This window comes from Botryllus schlosseri, chromosome 13 (genome assembly GCF_051294905.1).
Source record: "Botryllus schlosseri isolate E-star chromosome 13, Bs_hap1, whole genome shotgun sequence".
In the NCBI taxonomy this organism is placed as follows: domain Eukaryota; kingdom Metazoa; phylum Chordata; class Ascidiacea; order Stolidobranchia; family Styelidae; genus Botryllus; species Botryllus schlosseri.
In genome coordinates, this window is record NC_137248.1 from 2131210 (window position 1) to 2157916 (window position 26707).

General features: G+C 38.9%; 1 protein-coding gene across 1 annotated transcript; it reads left to right on the plus strand.

The window, feature by feature from the left end:
* On the plus strand, positions 1 to 24510 carry LOC145454403 (uncharacterized). Its single transcript, XM_080332395.1, has 16 exons — positions 1 to 519; positions 2726 to 2829; positions 6745 to 6916; positions 7739 to 7785; positions 7854 to 8096; positions 10083 to 10162; positions 11084 to 11316; positions 12268 to 12443; positions 13336 to 13408; positions 13882 to 14034; positions 14852 to 14982; positions 16306 to 16751; positions 17476 to 17557; positions 18242 to 18360; positions 19238 to 19337; positions 20662 to 24510. The coding sequence occupies exons 1-16, from the start codon at positions 474 to 476 to the stop codon at positions 20755 to 20757; spliced, it is 2301 nt and encodes a 766-aa protein (XP_080188521.1). The 5' UTR covers positions 1 to 473; the 3' UTR covers positions 20758 to 24510.
* Positions 24511 to 26707: the final 2197 nt, after the last annotated feature.

Consider the following 26707-nt stretch of genomic DNA (forward strand, 5'->3'; position numbering starts at 1 on the left):
AGGTATCGAAATTTGAGCATTGAGTAGTTCTACATCATATATATACCGGTAGTACATTTAGATATGTTGTATAACAAGCTTCTTGGAGGTACAGTACAGAACAGGAGTAATTGTCAGCGACTAGTAGAGAATCGGAAAGCACATTATCAACAATCGTATCACAAAATATATAGATATTAAAATTTGAAACATTTCTTTATTTAGTGAATCTCAGTTGTTATCTCTATATTTTGATAGGCCTAGCCCGAATTTTATTGCGTGACTAAATTTCAACTCATTTTTGATTCATGACCCGACGCTTCTGTCTTAGCCAATGCATTCAATTGCGTGACTAATTTCACTACGTTCTTCGTCAATGCAGACCGATAACATAGCTGAATCGAAGTAAAATATTTTCACATCCTTCGTGTAGCTTGGTATGTGATCATCTGTGCCTGTGTTTGGAACTTTGGCGCTCAATCCATTCCGTTAACATGCCCATTTCTGTGGACAGCTCATCCAGCAGTATTAACGAGAATGGTATGTATTGTATAGATACTGTGATGAATTGTGCAATTTGAACTTGTTAATTGATTTTCATAGTTTGTGTAATTGGATTTGTTTGCTAATATGTAATAGGCGTACCCTATATCGGTCGTACCCAATCTTTATCGGATTGTGTAATGCTAGAAAATCATTAAACTCTCACGACTCACTTAGGCCGAGAGAAGTTGCTCTAAAAGACGGATGTGATTGTTTATATGAACAAAACATAAACAAGGTTGCATTGCTGACAGCATTTAGTAGCAGACAGGCAAAACTCTTCCAACTTCTTTTGTAGAAACAGATTATTTTTAAAGGGCAGTGTAAATCAATTAACTGTTCTTCTGCTGAACGATTGCTTGATTTATTACGATGCCATAATTGAATTCATCTATCAGCTGTTGAAGAACTTGATGTGCCTTTGAGTCAAATGTGCTAGACTTTTCAGGCCTTTTTAAAAATATTTCTACAGTTTTTTTACAAAAATATTCGTGGCACACCTGAGAATCTGTGGCGACGCACTAATGTGCCGCGGCACACCATTTGAGAATCACTGGCCTATATAGTGAATATTTCCTTTACCGCTGCTGCTACTGGCCTATTTTTGTGAAATATGATCTTTGCTGTAGCGTTTTTTCGTAGTAATATTTCCCTTAACTTATAATTTTTATAATCAATTATATTATATAGATTCTCTGGCATGACCATGTATTAGTTTAATGTCGATAGATATTCTATGAATCGATAGATATTCTATGAATCGTCATTGCTTCTTTATAATCACTCATCTTGTGTTATTATAAACGAAGTACTGTTTAATGTCCCATAACGATGAGAGTTTTGAACCTGCGTCCGAATTACGTGGTGAATTATCCACATTGACCAGAGTTTATTACGTGCAATTTGTACTTTTGTATCGTTTCTGAGCATTTTGGGCCGAATCCAATTTGGTATCTAAGTTTCTATGTATTAACATTACAAGCTAGGCAAGTAGTCCACTCTTCAATGTATGGAGTAGTGGATGAAACTCAATTGGCTCAATGTTGCGGAATTGCGTCTGTTTTAGTGTTATGTCAGACGCTGTGTTTTTGTGGATGATTGTCTTTTACGTCCTTGTAGTGTTTGACGATTGTTTTGGACATCCTATATCGCTGGGGAATAATAAGTTAGGCTACTTGGTTTTGTTATTCTAAGAACTACCCTTGTGGTTAGGCTATGGACTTCTCACTTCCAATGGCCACCTACCCTTACGGGTACACAGGTTTAGTGAAACACTTGTGATATTTTTCTTACAATAATCATGCTATTCGAGTGGCTGCAAGTATTGAATTAATGTCACAAACGGTGAATAATAATAAACCCGATCTCATATCTGCCACGCATTTCTTTCCTGACAACTTCTATGGTTTTTGTTAGGGCTGGTCAAAATCGAGTATTGTTGTGATTTGATTCTGAATCGGGTAATAGACTTGAGTCCAGTATTTGAGTTTAACTTATTAGGACTTCATAACATTACGAATGGTGTAGAAAGTTGAAATATGTACCTTTTATACGACCACTAACAATAATTTGCCAGCTCTACATCACATTGAAGTTGGTTCGGCATTTTTTCAACCATACCTATTTCATTGCACTTTGTGACAATGCTGTGTGTTCATCACGACTTCACAAATATGTCATTCCCATGGCCTTCTAAAAAGGCCAAGGCCATGTTCCCACTGACGGGCGTAACATAGTACTAAATTTTTGTTTGCTGCGATACCACCCATTGAGGTTTCAATGCCTCCACTGTAGAAGTAGAATAGAAACTAGAATGGTTTTTGTAGACAGCTCCGCTCATGGGGTTGACAGTAAAAAATTCGAAAAAAATTTGAATATTTTTTATAGTAGGCTTCGATTCGAAAATTTCAATTGGCTCTGCGTCGGCGTATGCTGGTGGAATTGAGCCAAATTTGGTGTGCAGAATTTTTTTAGGCAACCCAACAATATAATCAGTGAATCCACTGGATCCGTAAAAAAACGTTATTTTTTAGCAACCCTAGAGCCTTAGTTATTATGATATTATTGATGCTAGAATTCTTATGATTTTATAATGGTTTCAAATTTATTAGTAACTTGTGACCAATTTTGTAGGCTCTTGCTGGTGAATAGTTAAGTGCAATCTGCAACAGTACGCTGTTAAGTAGTTGTTTTTCTCCTTCAGATTATCACGTTTCAGCAAACGCACCAAATCCAGCTTCCACGCAGAACGGTGGTACCTGCTCGCTTTCCGTCAACAATAAGGAAGTGATGCCAATATATGATCAGGTGATTGATGGAGCAGAAATTCTATATTGAAAAAGGCGTATTGTGACCTTTGTCTTCTGGTTTTGAGAAAATATCTCGCAAATAAGTGTGATGTTTAGTCAGTCGATGCCCTCTTTGTAGGATTCACATTTCAGTGCCAGTTCATTTCAAAGATTTTCAACTGCATTATTCACCTTATCGGCAGGCTATTATGTTGTGATACACCTAAGTTATGAAAGGTACTTATAGCGAAAATAGCAAACTGATGCAGCAGTAATTTTCCCTTGTGCTTATTTGTGTCTGTGGCTCATGTATGGTTTAAGCATCTAATCCTCAGATCGGGTAACATGTAGGCCTACACTAGGGTTGTTGAAAAATAACTTACTTTCAAATTTTGCTGGCTATATGATAAAATTGTTAGGTTACGAATAAAAGCTGCACATCGAATTTAATTCATTTCAAACCAATAGGAGTAAAATAATTATTTTAAAAAATTGAAATGATTTTTTTCAAATTCTACTGCCATATCCTTGAGTAACTCCATGTCGAGTTCACCAGAAAAACGGAAAAATGTAACCAATTTTTCAGTTTTTCATGAAAATTGGCATGCATAGAAAACTTCATTTTCTGATTTCAGAAGAACAAATTTCATCAAAATCGGTCAACTAGGATCGAAGATATGGCCGTCCAAAAATTGCTGTTTTTGTAATCGCTCAAGCCGAAAAAATGTATAAAATTTATACATGTAATTTGAATTTGCCATATTTACGTTAAATTAAGGGTATTGCAGGTGATATTTTCATACTTGGCCATTCACATCCTACTTCATTCTCTTACCCGTTTTTTGGCACATGGGGTTGCATAGTTTGACCTGTGACCCCATGATTTTGTTTGTACCTCCAGAAATCACTCACACGTGACGGCATTTTCAATTTCAAATATCTCTTCCTGACCAGGTGGTATCACCAAGTGTGAGGTGTCGTTGGAAAGCTCTTGTAAAGGACTTTTGAAATCAACAATAATATCAGTGGGGAATTAATCGAAACATTTAAAAAAATCGTTGTGAAACAGTCTTGAAAAAATTGTTGCGCTTTTGAAAATTGTTGCAATTTTACTTAACATAACAGGTGTCAGTCTTATATTTGCAGCATGAATATTCGTAAAATAAGTTCTGTTTTGGAAGCTGGTTGTCACAAAAAGTTTTTCCATTACCAAAAGCAGAAATCATCAATAATTCAAAATGTATTATTATTATATTAATTAAAAATGGGACAAGACAAAAAATTCAAAAATAAATCTCAATTGTAAAGCAAAGTTGTCAGGGTATTTCAAGTTGAATTAGTAGAGCCAGATAAAGTGAAAAATAGAAATGAATCAGGTTTGGAAAAAAGAAGTACTGTAACTCAAATTCAACAAGATCTCCAAAAATTCGAGTCCTAACAATGGCTCCAGTAACATTGGTGAAGAAAAAATAATTTTGAGTAAGTGAAAGGATGGTGAGAGATGCCAAAGAGTTAGGAAAAAGACAACGGATATTCTTTGCCACCATCACGAAAAGGAGGAAAGAATTCAAAAGGTTGTAATTTTTTTTAAAAACAACGAATGTAGCAGGATGATGATAGGAATGAAAGACCGAGTTGGCATTAAAAAGAATGTGTATCAAGAAAAACATCAACTTTTATGTACTCTGAAAGAATTAAAGGCCCTGTTTAAACAGCGAAACCCTGATTTAAATATTGGACTAGCTCTCAATTAAGACCAAAATGGTGAGTTAGTGTAGAAGCATCTAGGACACATCCAGTATTCTGATATCTGCTTCAAAGTATTGTGTATTCAACTCAAACTGTGCAGCAAAATTCCCTTACGTTCTTAAAAATCTTTTTAAAATTATTGTCAACACATTCTATGTGAGCAATTATCTGTTTGAATTATACCGATTACCCTCCATACAAAGTAATTGACAGATAGAATAAAAGTGAAATGAGGTATTCTACAGAGTTTGTTTTACGAGTGTAAGATGAGAATTTAGATTGAAACATGTTATATGCATGTTAGTTCCTAGTTTCTTCTGAAAGTTACTTTCCTTTTCGTGGTGCTGGCAAAGAACAAACTTCATTGTCTTTTTCTTGCTCTTTGGCATCTCTCACCAACCTTTCATTTGCTCAAAAATTTTGAGATTTTCTGGAGCCATTGTTAGGACTCGAACGATTTGAGCTCTTGATGAATTTGGATTATTGATTTATCTTTTTATATTATATTTTCGAAAGTTGCTTCATTACAATTTTTCACTTTATTTGTCTGCCATCTCCACTAATTCTGGCATCTCATCACCTTGAAAACCTTGACAAGCTTTGCTTTAACATTGAGATTAAATTTTTCTTTTGACAATTTTCAATTGATAAAATATGATCTATTCTTAATTTTTGTTTTTGGTAGTGGAAAACCTTTTTGTGAGAACCAGCTTCGAAAACGGAACCTATACTAGAAATACAAGACTTAATCAATAGGCTTGCAGCCTGTTATGAATGTATAATAGTAAAAATTTTCAAAAACGTGACAACTTTTTAAAGACTGTTTTACAACAAATTTTTGGATTGTTTCGATTAATTCCCCACTAGTATTATTGTTGATTTCAAAAGTCCTTTACAAAAGCTTTCCAACAACACCTCAAACTTGGTGTTACCACCTGGTCAGCAAGAGATATTTGCAATTGAAAATGCCGTCACGCATGAGTGATTTCTGAAGGTGCGAACAAAATCATGGGGTCACAGGTCAAGCTATGCAACCTCAGGTGTCGAGCAAGGGGTATAAGTATGAAGTAGGGTGTAAATGACCAAGTTTGAAAGTATCACCCTCAACACCCGTAATTTGACCAAAATATGGCAAATTTAAATGACATGTCTAAATTTTTAGCATTTTTTCCGCTTGAGCGATTACAAAAACAGCAATTTTTGGAAGGTCATATCTTCTATTCTATTTGACCGATTTTGATAATATCTACTTTTCTCAAATCAGAAAATAAAGTTCTGTAAGCATACCAATTTTCATAAAATTCCGAGGTAGTGGTTACAGTGGCCAGGAGAACTGACACGGATTGACTCCCTTATGAAGTTGTACCACTATGTAAAGAAACGATGCATATTCAAATCCATGTCCAATCCTAATCCGATTCTAGCTTGAAATTCAGAAAAATGATAATTTATGCTAGGGAGGAATTGGAAAATTTTCTTTCACAACCAAGAGTTCTCTTGATTTAAGATAACTTAGCATAGGGCTGCACCTCTCACTCTCATGCTCATTGGCACCGAGTGTAGTGTACCCTGAGTACAAAAATAACTGATCTGAATAAAGTTAGTCGCCATTCGTCACACGACATATCAGTCTCCCAGAAAATCGGTAAATCCAATCCTAAACCGCTCAGCAAAAAATCTCTAATCCAATCCAAATCCGACAAAATTTCACAAATCCCATGTTTTTTACAAATCCTAATTCTAATCCATGCTCATCTCTGATGCATAGGCCTAATAAATTTAGCTCAATTCCAACCTGTAGAAGCGATGTTATTAGAGCTAAATGATAGAATTTGCGACCGCAAGTACTGTTTTTTTTTCAAATGAGAAATTTTCTAATCTAATAACTTTATTTCTATGGGTTGGAACTGAGCCATACTTGTAATGCATTGTTTTTGTAGACAACGCGACACTTTCATGCGGGGTAGCCTACAAATTTGAACTATTAACATAAAATAAAATGTTTTTACTATTATAGCTCTGCTCTTTCAGGTTGAAAGGGAACCAAATTTAATGTGCCGCTTTTTAACCTGAAACAATTGTGTGAACCCCTTGTTTTGAAATTCGTGATCCGATTTATGTTGCGTGAAAATAACGTATTTTCAGTTGCTATAATCATGCTAACCTTTGTTCTCCTTCTACTTAGTTTGGCGGAGAGGCTGAAGGGATGTTCTTCCCGCAATCTGCTCATTCCCAACCGATCTTACTGCATTACCACACGACGCCGACCTCTTCAGAACAGGTACAGGCAAGGTTTAGCCCTCCGTTGCAGAGATCGCCGAATTTTGATTATCGGGACGGATTGAGACGGAGACAGGGTGAGCTGTTTGTGAATAGCCTACAAGCAATAAGTCATAATGCATGGATAGAGTGTAAATTGGCGTCTGTAGAACTTACAAGTTACAACTGTACAACTTGCAAATAACAAGTTATAATGTGTAATGTAAGGATAGACTGTGAATTGGCGTCTGTATAACTTACAAGTTACAATTGTATAACTTGCAAGTAACAAGTTATAATTTAAGGATATAGTGTAAATTGGCGTCTGTTGTATAACTTACAACTGTATAACTTGCAAGTAACAAGTCATGCTGTAAGAATAGTATGCGAATTGGCAACGGTTATCTTGTAATGCGGTGTTTCATAGTGTACAGTGCATAGTGTTGGTCGCCATTATGGATCCAACATTTCAATGTAGATATATTCTCAGAGTTTTACAACTTGTAAACACTGAGTTTTTCGAAATCGGATTAGAATTAGAGTTACAGCTGCATGTTTTTTTTTTTCAAATTAGATTAGAATGACTACATTCACAAAAACTTGGAAATTGAATTAAATTCCAGATGAGAAACATTAATACATTAATTCAGTTCATATCAAATCATAGCGGTGTGTAGTGTTATTTCCAGGCAACTTAAAAGTTTAATTAGTGACTCCTCAAAAAAAAACTACATTTTAACAGCTCCAGTACACCAAGCTAGGCTTTGTTTCGCACTGTACGCATTTTCAGGAATTAGATTTGAATTGAAATTGAAGTACCGTATAGAAACAGTTCACGAATTAGTCTAGAATTCGATAACCATCATCAGTTTAATCACACAACTATTATCTGATCGTGATGTGTCATTGGTCTGTTTCAGTAATGGAGTCCGCCAACGGAATGCCGCAATTTTCAAACATAAGGAAGGTATGATAAGCCTGTTGAGTAAATCGCGGTAATTCCGTTGAAACCTGAGACATTTTTATGCTTCTCAGTCTGAGAGCCCTATCCGAAAACGCCCTCGCACAATGGCCTCGAGTCAAAAGCACGGGTGCCCTTTGAATATGGACAACGAAGGGGCGTCGTGCAGCGGGCCTATGTACAACGTTCAGCCGCCCCTGGCGCGGATGGAATGCCCCGGGGCACCCCTGTCACCCGGCGACTCTGATGTGGAACAGCAAGAATTCCCGTTTCAACCTCGACAGTTGCATGGTCAAGCGAAACTTCATAAATATGATGTAAGTACGATGTCTGTTTCGGGTGATGCTTTGGTGTGGATTATATGGGTCTTATCAGTGATACTGTTTCGATGGGCTATAATTTGCTGCTTATATTGGTCTGTGTGATGCTGATGGAGTAAATTTCAATTTTAAATGTCCATAGTTTTGCTACATCGAGCTTTAGTGATGCGAAGGGAAGTTCTGCACGAACTAATGAAAATTGCGTGTATTTAGTAGACTTGGACAACTAGAAAATGTTCGGCTTTACCAAATTAGATAAGAATTAGAATTATAGCTAATTTATGAAATGTTTCTATGCTCCAATTTAAATTCCAATCTAATTTCTGGTTTTCCTGTAAATGCAGTAAGAGAACTAAATCGTGCGGAACGAGCCAAGCTTGCTGTACAGACATTTGCTATTCTCAAGCGGTCATGCTTACGCAGATGACTCTTATTTGATTTGAACTGACATCGATTCCATATCCAAGTCGTCGCAAATTCAGTAATTCTAATTTGGAAAAAGCTGTGTACCTATAATTCTAATCTAATTTGTAAAAAAATGTATAGCTGTAACTCTAAATCTAATTTATAAAATCTTGAAATTTTCTAGTTGTGCAAGTCTGGTTAGCACTATGTGATTTTTATTTGTGACTGTTCAATACGCTATCGGAGCCATGTAAGCTTCTGGAATTTATCCTTTGAGTAATCATCCGAATAGGTGCCATGCACAGTGCACACGTATTCATCATTCAAGACCTGTTCCTTTGTGTTGTTATCCAGCCCATTATCAGTGCACTGCATATGACTGGCGTGACGCACAGGAAGCTTTCATAGCGTACATGTGCGCATTGTGCACGTTTTCCGTGCATAATCATAATATTAGGCCCACTGTCGGAAAATCCTATTCAAAGCGAGCTTCCCCATTTGAAGTGCTGTTACGGTATATCAAAAATAATATCACACAAACTGAATTTCACCACACCTCAGCTATAGGCAATCCTGTTTTTATATCTTGATGCGGATTTGTCACATTGCATCTCGTTTGATTTTCTGACTGCATTGGCTCTATTGATTACAAGCAAGACCTACTGTATAAAGGTTTTAATGTGTCGAGATGATCACATCATATTTCAGAACTGAAGTTGCTATGCAGGCCGTGCTACTTTAGAGTTCTAGATGTAGGGATATTTCGAGCTAGATATAAGAGTTCTATGTATCTCTGTACTTTCATGAATGATTTAGTTGCGAGATATCAAATCTAATAGGTTGGATGACTGGCTAGTCTATGGAACAGGAGGTTATCTGAAGTAAATTCTTATGCTGTGCATCAAGTGCTGGTGCAATAAAAATACTCACACCAGTAACGACATGACTGGAATTTTAACTGTAGTTTTCCTGTCTGCTGTAGATAAGAATTTGGTTTAGGAGCATCTTAAAGTTGTTTTATTACTCATGTGTGGTCCATGTGTCCAAAAGAACAGCTACATTCTATGTGAAGTTTTAATAAGGCGATTTATAAATTGTGAATTGAGAATTACAAGGTCTACAACAGTCTTCTAGTATAGCGCTAAATATGGGTGTGTTCGGTGAACATCCAAACACCCATGAGGTTTGATTACCAGTTAAGACATTAATGTTCTGAGAATTTTGACTTCGGGTTAATGCATTAGGCCCAAAAATTGTGAATTTACAGAGAATTCTTCCGGTGCAACATGAAAAGACGGTTATGATTTGTAAGTGCCAGCAACTGGATAATCTGGGTTAATATATAGATAATATAATATACATAATAAGAGGTATCAATAATAATGACAGGAAAAACAATTTGACTCTATTAATCGGGATTTTCCTTGTGAGTCAGGTTGCTCACCAGATTGTGTGTCAGTGTGTGTGTGTTATCAATTTTATTGTATATTGAAGGTTGCAATATTTTCCGATCAATAGAACATATCAATAGCTTATGGTTATCTCTGAAAGTTAATTGTGTGTCTCCACTTTATTTAGACACAGACTAGGATTTGTTCGTCACCGTCAATGCCAAGCTCCGTATTCCATGAAGCAGAGGATGAAATTTATATGGAACAGTAAGTTGTAAAGGACATTGTATGCGAATGCTTGTTAGAATGTGTCGGTTCTGTGTGTGATAATTATTTTTGTCTAATTAAGACTAATTGGAGCGAAATGCCGATAATCTAATTCTAATCTAATTTAGGAAGTTTCTCTATGCTCAGGTGAACTGTAGAGCGCAAAACGAGCCAAGCTTGCTGTATAGATATTCGCTATTCTCATCCTCGTAAGACTGAGCTATGATTTGATAGAGAGAGAGGGAGAAAGAATTCTTTTATGCGGCAACCATGAAATACAGTATAGGCAATATCCATAAACATGTCCAATAGTGTACATTTTTTAAAAATATTTTCCTAACTATATTTTACACGGTATAGACTGGGAGACCCGATATGACCGCAGTCATGGAACTTACTCAATGTACAAGTTTTCTAGAATTCAGTAATTCTAATATGATTTAGAAAAAAGTAGCTGCAATTCTAAGTTTTATTCAATTTGGAAGATCTGGAAACTTTGTAGCTTTCCAAGTCTGCGATATCATCGAAGTGTGTTTTCGCTATTGCGTTGTAAATATGTTTAGCCTCGATTTGCCAGCAAATTTGGGACTGTGTTTCTTGCGGGACATTTAAAATTCGCGAGGCTCACGTCTCTGAAGTGTGTCGTGAGTTTTCGATGGCGTTATATGTATATATATATATATATATATATTGCATTCGGGTTCGTTTCAATATGGATATATTATTCAATGGCATATTGAAGCACTGTACCTTCAAGAAGCTCTTCAAATACTAGCGTATCATTATCTTTTACACCTTCGCAAACGGATATTATAGTGCCGCTGTACAGTAACAATTTATAGCGTTAAAACGCTGTTCCCATTTCCTACGATTCGTTGTGCGCGCGCGCATGTATCTCATTTCCGACAAACGTTCTATCAGGGACATCGGACGACTTCCTATCAACGACAGAGTGCACGCGTCGCGTCCCAGGTCTGACCGCGGGGAAACGGGCACGCAAAGCCGCAGGGCCGAGACCGGAGTCTTCGGAGAAAGGGACGCGCGCGTAGATACGCGGATGGAATTTCTGGCGGATGTGCCGCCTCTGTCGAATCTGGGCAATGCTGGAGGCCTTGGCCAGCGTTTTTCAAGAAGTGATGCTAGTAACGAACGAGGTAATTTGACGTTGTTTTCAAGTTTTAATTCGCTGGTAATATTGGTATCAGTTACTTCCCCGTTTGGCGCTCAGCATTACCGGTATAGCGTGGAGGGTTGGTGCAAGACTTATTAAGCCTTACAAGGCTGTATCTGCACCTTCCTTGTACATTAGTAGTGTTTAAAAATATATATTTTTTCTCGAACTGTACTGGCTACTTGATAAAATTGTTAGGTTACCTAATTTAAGCCTGCACGCCGAATTTGGTTGAATTCCAGCCAGTAGCCGCGTTGCTACACGAGAAGAAAGTTTCTATTTATTATGTAAAAATAAATAACCAAAAATTTCAAAATTTTCTGTTCACCCCATGAAAGTGTTGGGCTGTCTATAGAAATAGAAACTATGTTCACCAAATTAGGCTCAATTCCAACCAGTGGAAGCGGAGTTATTGCCGGCGAAAACTTTGAATTTGAATAATATAGTATTTACGGTGGGCAAACTTATAATAAATAATTAAAGAGTTGGTCACCGTAAATACTATTTTATTGATAATCCAAATTTTTCGACGGCAATAACTCCGCTTCCACTGGTTGGAATTGAGCCAAATTTGGTGGACATTGTTTCTATAGATAACCTAACACTTTCATGGGGTGAACAGAAAATTTTGAAATTCTTGTTAATTAATTTTTATATAATAAATAGAAACTTTCTTAGAAAAATTGTTATGCGTCGATCTTTCAAGCAATTTTTATGGGGTTGACCGTAAAATTTGGTTTTTATTTTTCGAAAATTTCAATCGGCCCTGCGTCGGCTTTTACTGATTGTAATCGAGCCAAATGTGGGGTGCAGTTTTTTTTTAGGCAATCGGACAATTTAAGCAATACATCCCCCGAATCCGGAAGAAAAAAAGTTATTTTTTTGACCAAACCTAATGCGTGTGTGTCTTGATATGTCCTCCCTAATCTCACAGAGCCAGCGTTAATGTCTACGAACTACCGGGGTCAACGCAGTGAGGAAGGTACGACAAGGCAGTCGGATTATTCCCACAACGATGGAAGAATGCCGTCTCATACGAGACATGGCAATGTACAACAGCGTCACGCGAGCGGTTTCCATGCGCCAAATTCCGCAAGACACTCTCTCCAGGTAAGCTGTATCGTAGAATCATTATTCTGGCACTCGTGACATGTTTCTTCCAAGTTTTTGTCTAATTGTTGCGAATAATGTGATTGTGGGATGTCAGTGATGGAATCCTGAGTAATACTATTAGTAATACTATTAATACTATACATTACACACATTTTGAGAGAATTAAGGTAAAGTTTTCATATTCATCCAACCATATCTCGGGCATGATTAGCTTTGACACAATGACATGACCAAGTCGAAATTTTATGAAAATTTTACAAAAACCTGATTTTTCTATAATCCGAAAAACGGACCTTAAAATTCGAAAAATGGACATGTGACACACGGGCGTTTGGTTTTAATTTTTGGTTAGGTTTCAGTAAGAATTAGATTTAGGGTTAGGATATATGTAGGATTGTAACCAAAAGTCGCAAGGTTCCGAGCTACAAGTCAAGTCGACTCATTTTCAATTCACCACCGAGCCATGGTGTTGTGACTCGAGTCCGAGTTCAAGTCATTGTGTTCACCGTTCAGTTTTGAGTTCAATCCAGTTCAACCCCCTCTTTTCAACTCTGCTCGAGTAATACAGAAATTCTCGCATTCGTAATATCGTAGTTTTCCTCCGTCCTAACAGTTTCTGGCCCTATTTACAGAGTATCGGGCTGGTAGACGACATACCAATCATGAGGTGCCTAAACTTTTCTTCAAAGTTACAATGAAATGTCTGTCTTGGCCGTCCTAGGTTCGCGAGTCATATGACTTGGTTCGAGTCATGCACAATACACAAATTGAGTAGAGTCATTAGAACCCGGGATATTTGAGGGTTAATTTCACGGTTAGGATTAGGTTTTAGGGCTATAAAAGCGTCAGTCCTATCAACTCAGTTCTAAATAAATTCCTTTTTTTTCAGCATCCAGTACAAGCCAATCACGTGCCTGTCGGCTCGGCCAGCTATTCTTGCGTCACAGATCAAATGTCTAATGGTGAGTGTTTGTCCGTGGTCCGTTGAATTCCGGCTAATTGGTAGAGCCTAGTGATTTGATTCTGAATGGTGTTTTCAAATATTTACAAATTCGACCCATGCTTCTATTATTTGTTATAGTGGTGCCCACCGTAAATACTATTTTATTCAAATCCAATTTTTTGACGGCAATAACTGCGCTTCCACCGGTTGGAATTGAACCAAATTTGGTGAACATCGTTTCTATACACAACCTAACACTTTCATGGGGTGAACAGAAAATTTTGTTTATTTATTTTTATGTAATAAATAGAAACTTTCTTCTCCTGTAACAATGCGGCTACTGGCTGGAATTGAACCAAATTTGGTGTGTAGGCTTAAATTAGGTAACCTAACAAGTTCCTCAAGTAGCCACTACGATTTGAAAACAAAAGTCATTTTTGAAGACCCGTAGTCAACAAACGTATCACCATATCAGAGGTCATTTTTGTTCAGGCGCAACAGCCTCGCGCTACAATCAAACGTTGGGAAGTCGTACCACCTTCTCGTCGGAGTACCGGGCGCCGACTTCTCAGCCAGCGGTTACCTCGCAAAGTACGAGAGCGTGCGCCACGCACGCGCCAAGACCGAGCAGACACCGCGCTAATGGTAGGTTTTATTGTTTGTTACAGCACAGGCCGTCAGTAATGAAATAGGCCTACTACGATTTTGGAGTAGCCTACTTAGTAGGTTTAGCACTCTGAAATCTGAAATCTTTCTGTGTTCTAATTCTAGTTCTAATCTAATTTACAAAATGGTTCTGTGCTCTAATTTGAATTCTTTTGTAATTTCTGGTTTTCCTGTAAATACTGTGCTGCGTAGCTATAATTCTAATTTTCATGTAATTTGGAAGTATATGTGTCATAGCTATAATTGTAATTCCACATATCGGCAACACTGCACACTCTGGCCAGCCCTTCGTTATGGATGTGGTGTTATGCGACTTTTGCTGAATCACCATCTTATGAATTTTGAGAAAAATTTACTTGTTTGCGTTTCAGCTACTTCCAAAATTGTGAATCAGTATGCAAATTTTCTTTCTCCTTGGGAAGTGCGTCGTTAATTTTCGTTTCACATTACATCTGGTTTCCTGATAGCTTCTCTCCCAGTCTGTAATTCCTGTTTATGCCCCCCTAACCGGTGTGTTCTGAGTCATCGTTTCTTGAGAGTATCACCATAATTGTCAAGTCGGGGTTAATTAAGCTGAATTGCGCTGCCAGCATTGTTTGTCTAATTTATTTTACGATGACTCTATCAGTAATATGCATAGTAAGTAGACCATTACCCCTGATAGTGTCAGATGAAAACATTTACGTTTATTTCAATATGAACATGCCATTCAATTGTATATCGAAGTTCTGTGCCTTGAAGAAGCTCTTGGTTATGATATTTTGAGTGACACGGCGGGATGTCTCGTTATTTGCAGGGCAACAGCCCAGTAACGCGAGGATGTCTACAATGTGTACGGGCATGCCGGTATCTTATCTTACCTCGCAAGCCTACCATTCGGCGGTGTACGGGCCCCAGCCACAGTCTGCGCTACCGACGTACCATCAGGTGAGGTCTTTGCTTTTGCCGGCTAGGCAGACTGTGATGAATTACTCTGCAATGTTCTCAATTTTCTGTTCTCAATCTATGTACAAATGCCAATGCAACAAGGATTAGATCATCTTGCACGGGTTCAGGTCTCTATTGGCATATGCCAGTACGAGATGTCGAAATATAGATTTAAATTTTATTCAAATTATTACCGATACAAGAATGACTACTTACAAAGCAGGGGAAGCGAATCACACACAGTGGTTCTCAATCTATTTGTCTTCGCGGACCCCTTGGAATTTTCACGCACCCCCCAAGTTTCAGTTCAAATTGAGCTCTGTTATTATGCAATCGTCATGTGTCTTGTGCAAATATTAACTGTAGGCTTGGGATAAACAGCAGCAAAACGACCTTTCTTGAAAATACCATGTTGTTTACGCAGAAATTGGGCTGTGTTTCATGGTTTCAAAGCGTATTCTGTAGCTGCATTTCTTGAAATGCAAGGCCGTGTCTTGAAATCTGCACCATCAATTTGATGTGAACCAGCGCCGTGTGCCGAAAATCCATTAATTTCCACAAAGATTGGTGGTGGCGAATGTAGTAATAATGTGTAATGCTTCCGACAACACCTTTGGCACCAATATAACGTCCAGCAGAGTCATTTCTATCTAGCAGCTCATCTTGAAGTTATGTATATCACAGTAGGAAATGGAATTTTGCAAGGGAATTCCAAAACCCCAACAAAACATCTCTAAACGGGGATGTTTTTGTATCAGTAGGCTATTGGCGATTTGGCGATGACAATGAGTTTGCACAGTATAAAATTTCATCTCAGGCGGACTTTCCGTTTGTGCGAGTACCGAAGTTTTAGCACTTCTGAATCGAAACTGCTGCGTGATTTCTCTAATTCAAAAAAATACAAATTCGATTATCAACCAGGAGGTTTTGGAAACCCCCGGTTGAGAACCACTGGTCTAGTATGACGAATGGTTAGTCATAAAGGTTTAGGTCGTTAAGACAGTGTAACTGACAATAATGAAGAAAGAATAAGAACAATATGGAAATACATTGAGAATAAGGGATAAGCGGTTTGCTCTCTGGAAGAACAATAAAGGGTTTTAAAAGGGGGTGGTGGGTTCTTCAATTCTGCCCCCTTGTCTACGCTACTGGCTCACACCACTTTTAAGAGTTGAATTGTTATGGAAATTGAGAAAAATAGCGCCTGTGTTAATCTGACCCTATATATTTTGGAAAATAACAAAGCTGACTGGTGAATTCTGTGAATGCTTCCAAGTTTCAATAAGCGCCTATCTTATTATTATATTATGCTCTACTCTACAGACGATGCAGCGTCCTGTCGTGACCCGCCGTCCCGCGTTCACAGTTCCAGCCGCCATGGCCAACCAGTACACCCCGCCCCAAACCCGCGCTCAGCCCATCCACGCGTACCGCCAGCACGTGCACCACCAAACGCCCCAAGTTTACCCCTACGAGCCCGCGCCACGCGTACAGTCCGTGTCCCAGCTCCCGGTAGCCATGGCGGCGGCGTACTTACACAGGGTGCCTGGCCGGCACCATCCCGCCGCTTCTCTCCATCATGCCATGGCCGTGAATAGGCATTATTTGCAAGGGATGGAGAATACAATTCCGCAGTTTGTGCATGGGAGGAGGCTTGCCGGGGCACACGGTGGGCACGCGGCTGCTATGGCCGCACTGCAGCCTCCATTGCTGCCCTGGCATGTGCACTCCGCGGCTTCGATAGCGCCGCGGATTATCGCGTTTCAGCAGTAAGTGATTTATTGTTTTTGAATTTATGTTCTGTAAGTCTTATCACTCGTGTGTGTGATAATTTCTGTTTGTATGTCGATTTTCATTACATGATCATGATTCTTGTTTCCAAGATTATGTAATTTCAGTAATTCTAATTGTTGCTAAATTAGGAAAAAAACTGTTAAGCTATAATTCTAATTCTGATCTAATTTGGAAAAGCGAAACATTTTCCAGTTGTCAGATTGTGATATGTGACTCAAAAATCGTACATTTGAAGAGCTTCTCGGAGATACAGAACTTCAGTAGACAATTGAGTAGTGTATTCATTTTGAAATGAACCTGAATATTTTCGGCCGACACTTGTCAGAGGTAATCGCCAGCAACTGGTAAAGAATTGGAGAGAACATTGTACATTAACAATCATACTTCGGAACTATTAAACTGCTAAAGTATAACATAAACTCATTAAAATCATGCAGGAAAATCTATTTCCAATGTCTACATCAATTTAGGTATTTATTAGCTTTCATTTCTCCAACGGATTAGCTGTTCTCATTTTGGAAGTAGGATATAAAATTGTAATACCGGTATGTTTGGTGACTCTGTGGGTTTCGTCTCGGGGAATCAATCTTCATCACACTGTCGTGTTGCTGCGTGAATTATGTCACCGATTAACGATCGCTGTTGAAGTTGTGGTTTTGTAAAATCTCTATAAAAAAGTTTTTGTTCTTCTTCTTCCAGAGCCCTACCTCCGCAATTCATCCTGAACCAGTTTTCGTATGCACTGCCCGTCTTACCGGACGACCGAGATTCCACGTACGAGGTCAGTATACTTGAAGCTCTTTGCCGTCTTGGGAGAGCCACAATATGTGGGCAAATCGTACCCTACGGTGCGCCCTTGGCAAATATTTTTGTGGGAATGCTGCAGAAAAATGCTCGTGATTCGCTGATAGTGTGCCTAGCACAGCAAAGTAGATGATTTTCGTTGTAACACGCTATATCATCGAAGAATATTGCATAACTTTAAACTGTTAGTGTTCGGACTAGTTTACAGTAAAACATGAAAGTACAAATATACATAATGTATTAAACGTTTGCAAACTAAAGACTAATATATGACGAGCTTCCTGGAGGTACAGAACTTCAACAAACAATTGATGTTGAATAGATTACGAATACCGGTATATTATTCGATCATTAAGACATTGTTATTGCGGACTCTCTTGAACTGCTGTATGTGACCCACAATTTGGGAATGGCTGCTCTAGATTAAAACTCTTCGATCTGTTAGAAAATGCAACTGTTACTATCCCCTCCCGCGATCGACTGTGACTTGAAACCTACAGAAAAATCGATGGCCAAATGATGCGTATTGCTAGGAGCTGACTTTCCGTTGAACTGTCCAGCACAGGGCAGAGTGAAATTGTGACAAATTACAGTTGTTTTGGACCGTTCAAATTGCATCGGTTTTCTTGATTCCTGATCAATTTCGACTATTTTTCACTAGAATTTCCTCAACCTTACCGAGCGTCTCGAAGGTAAGCCGCAGGGACTTTCGAAGAACCAAATCGAACATCTCGTCTCGTACCGGTACAAGCCTGACTGCCATCAGGGAGATCAGACTGTGTAAGTTGGGAGAATTTCCGCCGCCCTTTTCAACTCCGTTAAACACGACACTGGTCTGCAGTGAGGTAGTAGCCTCAGAATCAACTCCAGATGATGCATATATTCACAGGCATTTAGCATTCCGTAAAATGACACATCCTTGTACTTGGTAACCTATGCTGTAGTAAGTTAGATCATATCCAGAAGTATCTATTATCTACTATGACACTGATATAAAATTCTGCAGGACATGCTTAGTTCAGACCTGCTGAAAGATTTATATCTGTACTGGCGCATGAATACCGTTGAACAGGTCTTTACTCATTGCAAACCAGGGGATGGTTGGCCCAAAGATTTCCACCCCGTATATCTATGTTAGCTTTGATATTTTGAAGAGCTTCTTGTAGGTACAGAACATCAATATACGATTGAATGGTGTATTCATACTGAAATGAACCCGGATATTTTCGGCTGATACTAGTTACTGACCATTACCCCTGACGAGTATCAGCCGAAAATATCCGGGTTCATTTCAATATGCATGTACAATTCATTTGATATTCTGACGCAACTATTCCTTATTCGAAGACATTATTGAAAGTGCAGAGCTTCAATATACAGTTGAATAGTATGTCAGTATTGAAATAGACCCGAATATTATCGGCTGACACTCGTTGGGGGTAATCGTCAACAAAATGGTAGAGATTTTGAAAGAACTTGGCATTTAGTCAACTTTGACAATCTTGGAAAAACTATTATTCTCTACTAGGTGCTGATGATTACCTCAGAGTGTCAGCCGAAAATAGTCAGGCTCATGTCAATATCAACACAACATTCAATTATTATATTCCCTGGAAGCAACACAGTTTGATTTACAGCCCCACTTTCTTTTTATCAGATGCGTCGTCTGCATGTGCGACTGGGAGCCTAAACAACTCATGCGTGTCTTACCCTGCAATCATGAATTCCATGCGAAGTGCGTCGACAAATGGCTCAAGGTGAGTTGAAAATCTGCGGTAGATTTTATACGATCGGGAGTTTAATTGCAATTGATTTTGACCTGAAAAATAAAAATTTTGATATTTTGACTCTAAAAAACTTAATTTAGACCTAACGTATGTACATTAGGTGTTTTCGCACACAATGTTAGATTTGTACTACTTATCTTCATTTCTGGGTGGAACTGTCTGTCTTTACGAAGTAGTTTAACCTGAAAAAACGACTTGAATACTGACAATTTTTTGCATGATAAAACTTGGTTTTAATAAAATATGGACCTATGATGAATTCCAGTACTTACATCATGCGTTGTGGCAGAAATAATTATAAATTGTTGAAGTACAACGAAAGATACTTTTCTACGTCTCGGGTAGAAAGTGTCTGTCCTTACTAAGTAACTTGGCCAAGAATGGAGAAAGGACGTTCAACAGCAGCAGTTGTTGACTGACAACATTGAAGTTGTGCTTACGCTGCTGGTGACAAACCGCGTTGCTTCATTCTGACAATGTCGTCCACATCACAATTTTTCATCATGCGCTTCATCATATAAGAACCAATGCGCAGTGCCTTGCTTCAGTTAGGATATTGCGGTACGTAGAGTATAACACCATGTCAACCTATTTGTTTCATTTGATCGTTTGTGATTGTACAACGGCAGGCCTATAAATTAGGCTACAAGATGTCAAATGGCAAATGATAAGTTCACTGACAGTGCAAACATCTACGATACAAACGAAATGCAGGTTGCAAAAAAATTTTGACTATGTTGACAAATTTGATATTTTTTTGACCTAACGCTACAATTTTGATAAAATTTTGACTTATTTTGACATGTCAAAAAAGACCGCCTTACTTGTCACTAACTCGAGTTAGTGTAGGCCCAGGAGACCCTTTCATGTGAAGTAGGTCTTTATTCAACGCTTCTTCGATACACGCCCCATATCAAGCGAGTGATCCCCATGGAACCAGTATATGTTTCCCATGAGCAACGTGCCAAAATTTATGAACGTCAAAATTTTGTTGTGTTTGAGGTTGGGGTTAAGGATAGTAGGGTTAGGGGTTTTTCGGAGACGTGGGGCTGGGAGAATTTGTTCATTTGGTAGGTAGGACTCATGGCGCAATTTTCGATTTCTCAGGCTGGGTGTCGAAGTCGGGCTTGCAAATTTGATTTGAAGGCGTCAAATGACAGGTTTGCAGTTGCGATTGGGGAGGGGGGGGCAGTCGTAGTAGGTAAAACTATGCCACTGCATTTTACTCCTGACACGCAATCCCTGGCCAGTTTCACCAATATTCGAGCTTCCATCTTTTCTTGTTTACATTCAGAGCAACAGAACGTGTCCGATATGCCGTGCGGACGCCAGCAAAGTGCCCCGCCCCGGTCGCAGAGAGAAGCCCGCCAACGACGTATTAGTGGGGTAAAAAATCCCAAAACGCAAGGGCGTCAAATCGCGCTCGCCCCACGCCAAATTTTCGTTTTTCGTTTGATTTCGGAAGTGGCCGCTCGAATTCGTCGGTTAATTCTGTATCGTAGTGTTGGTTTCTGTCGGATCTTAGTGTGTTTGTTGACGTTTACACGAAAAATCGGGAAAGTTACGATAAAAGTGAACTTTGCAAACGTGGAGATAGCTTCGTCGGAAATTCTTGCGGGACCTGCTTGAAAATTGTGCTGCACGGTCACTGCCAACGTTGGCCAAATGGATGTTACGGTTACACGTTGTCTTTTGAATCCCTGTCGAATTGAAGAGAAAATGATGTAAAGTAAGACACAAGGAGATTGCGGCTAGATTATGACCGCGGTCAAGTCGGATTAATGACTTGGATTGAAACAGCGTACTAGTGCGTATTTTTACATCGTGATTTGCAACTTTGAAAAGGAATATTCAAGTGTAAAGTCGTCGATAATTAGTGCCATTTTCATGTGTGTGTCGCGTTTTTTCGAGTGGATCTACAGTATTTCGTTTTGTACGTGGCTTTTTTGTATCAGCGCGGTCTGTCATATAATTCTCTTGCCATAACTTTTCTTGTTTTGTTCTGGATTTAAATGGAAGGTCTCTGGTGTTAATCGTTGCTTTCCATTAGTAGCTAGGTGTCAAAGGCATACTTGTAAATCCGAGACCTGATATTAATGGGTGTATCTATACAGATACCGTCAATACCATGCTTGATATTGATAGGATATGTAACATGCGATTTGATATATCTGATGTGAAATAAATGTAAAATAATGATAAATTTGTCAAGATAGCCTAAATTTAGAAAGAAATCCAGTAACCATTTTTTGTAGAGTGATTGGAAGTGTCCTGTGTTCCGAAAGTTGCGTTTTTTTAAAGTTTAAGTTTTGTCGGTGAAGTTTTCAGGTGATTGCTGCTCGTGAAAACGAATGCTGACTAATAAACGTCCTTTGTCTGAAAATTGTACTTTCGTTCCCCCGTTACTGATTCCTTTCCATTTTAATTCTTCTTTTCCTTTGAGAAATTGCTACCGTACTTAACTAGCAATAGTGCATGTGAAATGAATTTTTTTATTTTTTCGGGGTTTTCCGTTCGCTTCTAGGCTGTCGTGATTGGCTATTTTTTATGTGTTTGTTGATTTTGCGGTTTTTCCCCCCGTTTTTCAGTTGGTGTGTTTGTCGCGTTGACGCGCGTTGTCTCGCAACTGTTTGCACTTAATTTTTCGCAGCGCGTCGTTTGACTAGTCTAGGGACGCGGCCCCATCTCATTTGTACCGTCTCACAACTCTATTTCTGAAAAGCAACTCTAAAATTAGAATTATGATCCCAACCTGGCTGTCTTTCAGTTATCGTCTATTCACAGATGTGTGTTCTGGGTCCCACACTACTTTGGAATCACAAATATGTATGTAGGAACTCGAGGGGATACACATTTCTATTCCTGATAACCATCTTTACTATATTAATATAGAGTTAAAATCCCAACTTGACTGTCATTCAGATATTTTCCATTCGGAGATGTGTTCTGTATTCCGAAATACTTCGGTATCTGTAATATGTATGTGGGAGATGTATCAAGGTCCTGGAGTTGATGAGATGCGCGTGTGCCGTTAGATTTATTACCATTTCCCGAGATAGGAAAATGATCACCCTACCATCTTCAATTGTACGATAAGTAAATCTTGTGTTTGATAATCGGGTTTTATCTGATATATTCGCTGAGTTTTTCTGCATGAGTTATCCGAATGCGCGACTGCTCAGTTACGTTGATATCCACGATGGGTTAAGTAGTCAAACTCATGATTTTATCTTACTAATTTCACGGATGATATGAATATGTCGGGCAAGGCCAGTGTAGCCCTTACGCCGATGGTGTCTCAAATGCTGATATGATCTGGTATATATCCAGTGGCCATTGCAGATTACTGTGCGGTTTGAAACTTACATGTATTTGCTGGGCCTATAATTCTCGTTGATAAATTAACTATAAATGACAAGGAGTTCGTAATTTCGGTACTCAAAACACATCGGATCTTTAGAATTGATACTCGATTCAGATTTAAGTGCTCGAATCGTCATGTCCAGCTGTAGTGTTGAATATTTAGGAGATGTCCAGTTTCAATGCTGTTTTGTGCGTGTTACGTTTTTTTTTGCGCGAGTTATTCAGTTCACTGATGATATGTGTTGTGCCTTCAACGACTAGGCAGGTATATATATGTGAAGCTCGATTGTACGTACGTTTTCATATTCGCCGCGTATTCTTTGTTCACTGTTACAATTGCGTCCAACGATTCATCCGTGATCGTGTTACTAACGGGTTGTCGTAGGCTTGGGTTCAGGTTGCTTAACGTTTCATGTTCTAATCAGGCATTCCTTTTGTTTTCTTTCCTTTTTCTATTACTTTGGTTGGTTGATTCAATTTTTTTGTGATGGAATTCGGCAGACCGCGTTCTGCTAACGTACTGTTAACGACATGATGCTCGGTCTTATGTTGTTACAATCTGGACTCGTTCTAGCTGCCTTGCTGCTGGCGTAAAGTGAAAATGTGTGCGGACTGTTGCTAAAATGAAATACTGTTAAACACCAGTTTGAACGGCATTCTTGTATGCGTGTGAATGTAGTAGCAACCTAGCCTTGACAGTGTTTTTCTTTGTGTGTGTGGAGGCTAGGGCTGTTGAAAAATAACTGTTTTTTTTTCATTTGCTGCCTACTTGATAAAATTGTTAGGTCTGTTGGTAAAATGCGCGTCAACTTTGCACTGATTCCAACCTTCAGCAGCGGAGCTATGGGAGTTGAAATCAAATTTTGCCAGCAATCAACCGTAGATACTATTATTCAAACCAAAATTTTCTCCGCCGATAAATTTGCTTTTACCGAGGCGAAAATTTGGATTTACAAAAAAGATGAACTTTCTATTTTCACTGGCTATCCGATATCATTATTTATAGAATTACCAGCCATAAATACTAGTTTTCAAAATCCAATAACTGCTTCTGTCGATTGGATAATTTTGGATTCATGGAAAATCGCAAAGCAAATTTTTTCAAATTTCGCCCACCGCCCCCATAATATCATCATTACAGAATTACCCACCGTGAATACAATTTTTGAAATCCAATATTTTCCACTCATCATTTCGCTTCTACCGTTCGGAATTGAGCCAAATTTGGTATGTAACGTTTGTTAGCCAACCTAACAATTAAATCAAGTATCCAGTAAAATTAGAAAAAAAGTCATTTTTCAACAACCCCAGCCGGGCTTGTTAACTTTTTCCTTCGATTACCTAGAGATGAACATTGAACAGTCCATACGTTTCTTACGCGCGTGTGTATATCACAGTAGATTGTTGTGCATACATTTCTCCGCACTCGTTTGAGTATAGATGTCTGAATCCGAAAATTTGCCTAATTTACGTGCCCGAGACGCACCCGGTCGGCGAGAAACTCAATCATTTTCGTGTAGATACTATTTCATTGCAGTTTTTTCTCATTCTCATTCTTGCAGTGACGCGTGATTATTGTGTTTTGTTGCATTGCTGTTCGTTGCTTGAGCGTAATCTTTGAGGACAATTGACGTTTTTTCTTTCCCCGTTAGCCGGTGCACAAAATATAGTGTTTTTGTACGAATTTTCGAGTCTCGGTAATCCATTCGCGGCATGCACGAGAGTTCTTTGTTAGTAGCGTTTAACCCTGTGAATTGAAAAAAAACCGCTAAATTCTGTGGCACTGTGTATTCGATCGTGCGGATGGGGTTGGGATTAAGTCGCTATGAGTCAATGCAAGATTTCACTGGACTCTGGTCGAATCAGGCTAGTGTTTTAAGTGACTAGAGTTAAGTCGTCGAATGTCTTCAGTTCAAGTCGTTGGTCTTGGTGCGCAGATGAAACTGCCTCTTACTTGTCATGCCACTTCAGAAGTAGACTACTTATCTCATAGCGTTACTATGGAATAGGGGTCGGCAAACCCCGGTGCGCGAGATAATTTGTCATGGCACGCCAAATGATTTCACGTAACGACATACTGAGACCATTCGTATGTCCACTGTCAAGGCGCCGAACACTCTAGCGCCCGCAGCTTGAGCATAACGTATCAAATGAGACCTGACAAGGAAAATAATGATCCCGTGTCGAAATGGGAATTTGGAATCGTGTTCGTCTCTCGGAAGGAGATATTCTTCTAATTTCGTCTGGTGTGCAACAGGGTTGGATCAATTACAATATTTCAATTACAATTACTTCCTCGCATGTTTCAATTACTGTTACTGTTAAACATGTAATAATTACAATTACTTTTAAACAGGTTATTGATTCAGTAAAGAGGTGTTCTTTGACAACCGTAGCGACGTAATTAGCAACAATCTCAAGCTATTCATGTTTCATTCCTGATATGTAGAATACCCTTTAATAGAAAAAACTCGAACGTATTCGAAGTAGGCTATTCCTAATCATGAATCCTGAAAACTACAAGTAGTACAGAAAAATGTTTCAAGCTACTTTTAAGAACCAAAGGTTTGGGCGACTAACAGCGAATAGGCTACAAGACAGTCAATGAAATGTAATTAAACGATTAGGCTACTCAGAGCTGAGTCAGGATAACGAAATGTAATTGGTAAGGCGTCAGCGATGATACCGATAAGGTGCGTAAAATTAAAATAAATGCAAAAGGAAAGCACCTCCTGATAACTAGTAATTACAATATTTTGGTTCACATGTACATTTTCACTTGCTCAGAAACTGTTAGATTGCATTTGATGAACATTAGGGTGCGAAAAGTTTCTGGCCCCAGTAAATTTGGCCAAGATTGGAGGTAACAGGTAAGATTGGGATAACATCTCTACAAACGCGTGATCAAGTTTGATGAAGCCTCGGTTGGAAACTTGAATGTTTTTTGCTATTGTTGCAATAAGCCTCGGTACTGGTCAGAGATTTAAAAAAAACTTTGACCGTGGTGTAGGAAATGGTTCAGCACAGGTTTCAGAAGAGTTTATTGGCTGTTCATCCATTTTTGAAATACCAAGATTTAGTTTAGCCCACTGGTTCTCCAACTTTTTTAGACACGCCCCCCTCTATGACAGTAAATATTTCAGGGTTGTAACCAAGTTACAAGGCTCCGAGTCACAAGTCAATCTCACTTTTCTAGTTTTGACTCGAGTCAAGTCGAGTCATTTTCAATTTACCACCGAGTCAAGTCCGAGTCCAAGTCATCGAGCAGAGGGTCGAGTCCGAGTCATGGTATTATGACTCGAGTCCGAGTCCAAGTCATTGTGTTGACTGCTCCGTTTCCAGTTAAAGTCTTGTGAAACCCACATTTTGTAACTCTGCTTGGTTATATCGAAAGGTTCGAATTTATAATTACTAATTTTACTCACTTTTAGCAGTTTCTGGTCGCATTTTCAAGTACCAGTACCGATAGACGAAATCCCAATAGGGTGGTTACTTTACTATTCTTCGAAATTACAATGAAATGTCGGTCTTGGCCGCCTGAGTCTCGAGTCATATGACTTGGTTCAGGTCATACGCAATGACTCGCGTCCGAGTCGAGTCAATACACAGATTGACTCGAGTCGAGTCATTTCCGTATTTTGAGAAAATGACTCGAGTCAAGTCGAGTCATCAGAAAATCGTGACTAGAGTCTGACTCGAGTCGTTACAACCCTGGAATATTTCGTGCCCCCCTTATCGTCATAGCACACAATGAAACCAGAAAATTAGCAATCCTTACATATAGTTTGATGGTATGGAAGGTTATGACTGTTGATGAGAGAATTCTCCGATACGAAATTCAGGCAATATGCACCGAGCAATAACCATAAAACGGAGGTGAATCGGGCCAAGCGCGGAAAAGATTTCAGTTCACTGGAGCGTCGCGCCCCGCTAAGATGCTTTCACGCCGCCCAACGGGCGCCCTCAGATTGAGAACC

What these genes read in the sequence shown, in the direction of transcription:
- LOC145454403 (XM_080332395.1), top strand. Translation starts at nt 474, where the DNA reads ATGCCCATTTCTGTGGACAGCTCATCCAGCAGTATTAACGAGAATG. An exon ending in AATTTTCAAACATAAGGAAG is followed by an intron (nt 7,786 to 7,853) that starts GTATGATAAGCC and finishes TATGCTTCTCAG; the next exon opens with TCTGAGAGCCCTATCCGAAA. An exon ending in CCGCAAGACACTCTCTCCAG is followed by an intron (nt 12,444 to 13,335) that starts GTAAGCTGTATC and finishes CTTTTTTTTCAG; the next exon opens with CATCCAGTACAAGCCAATCA.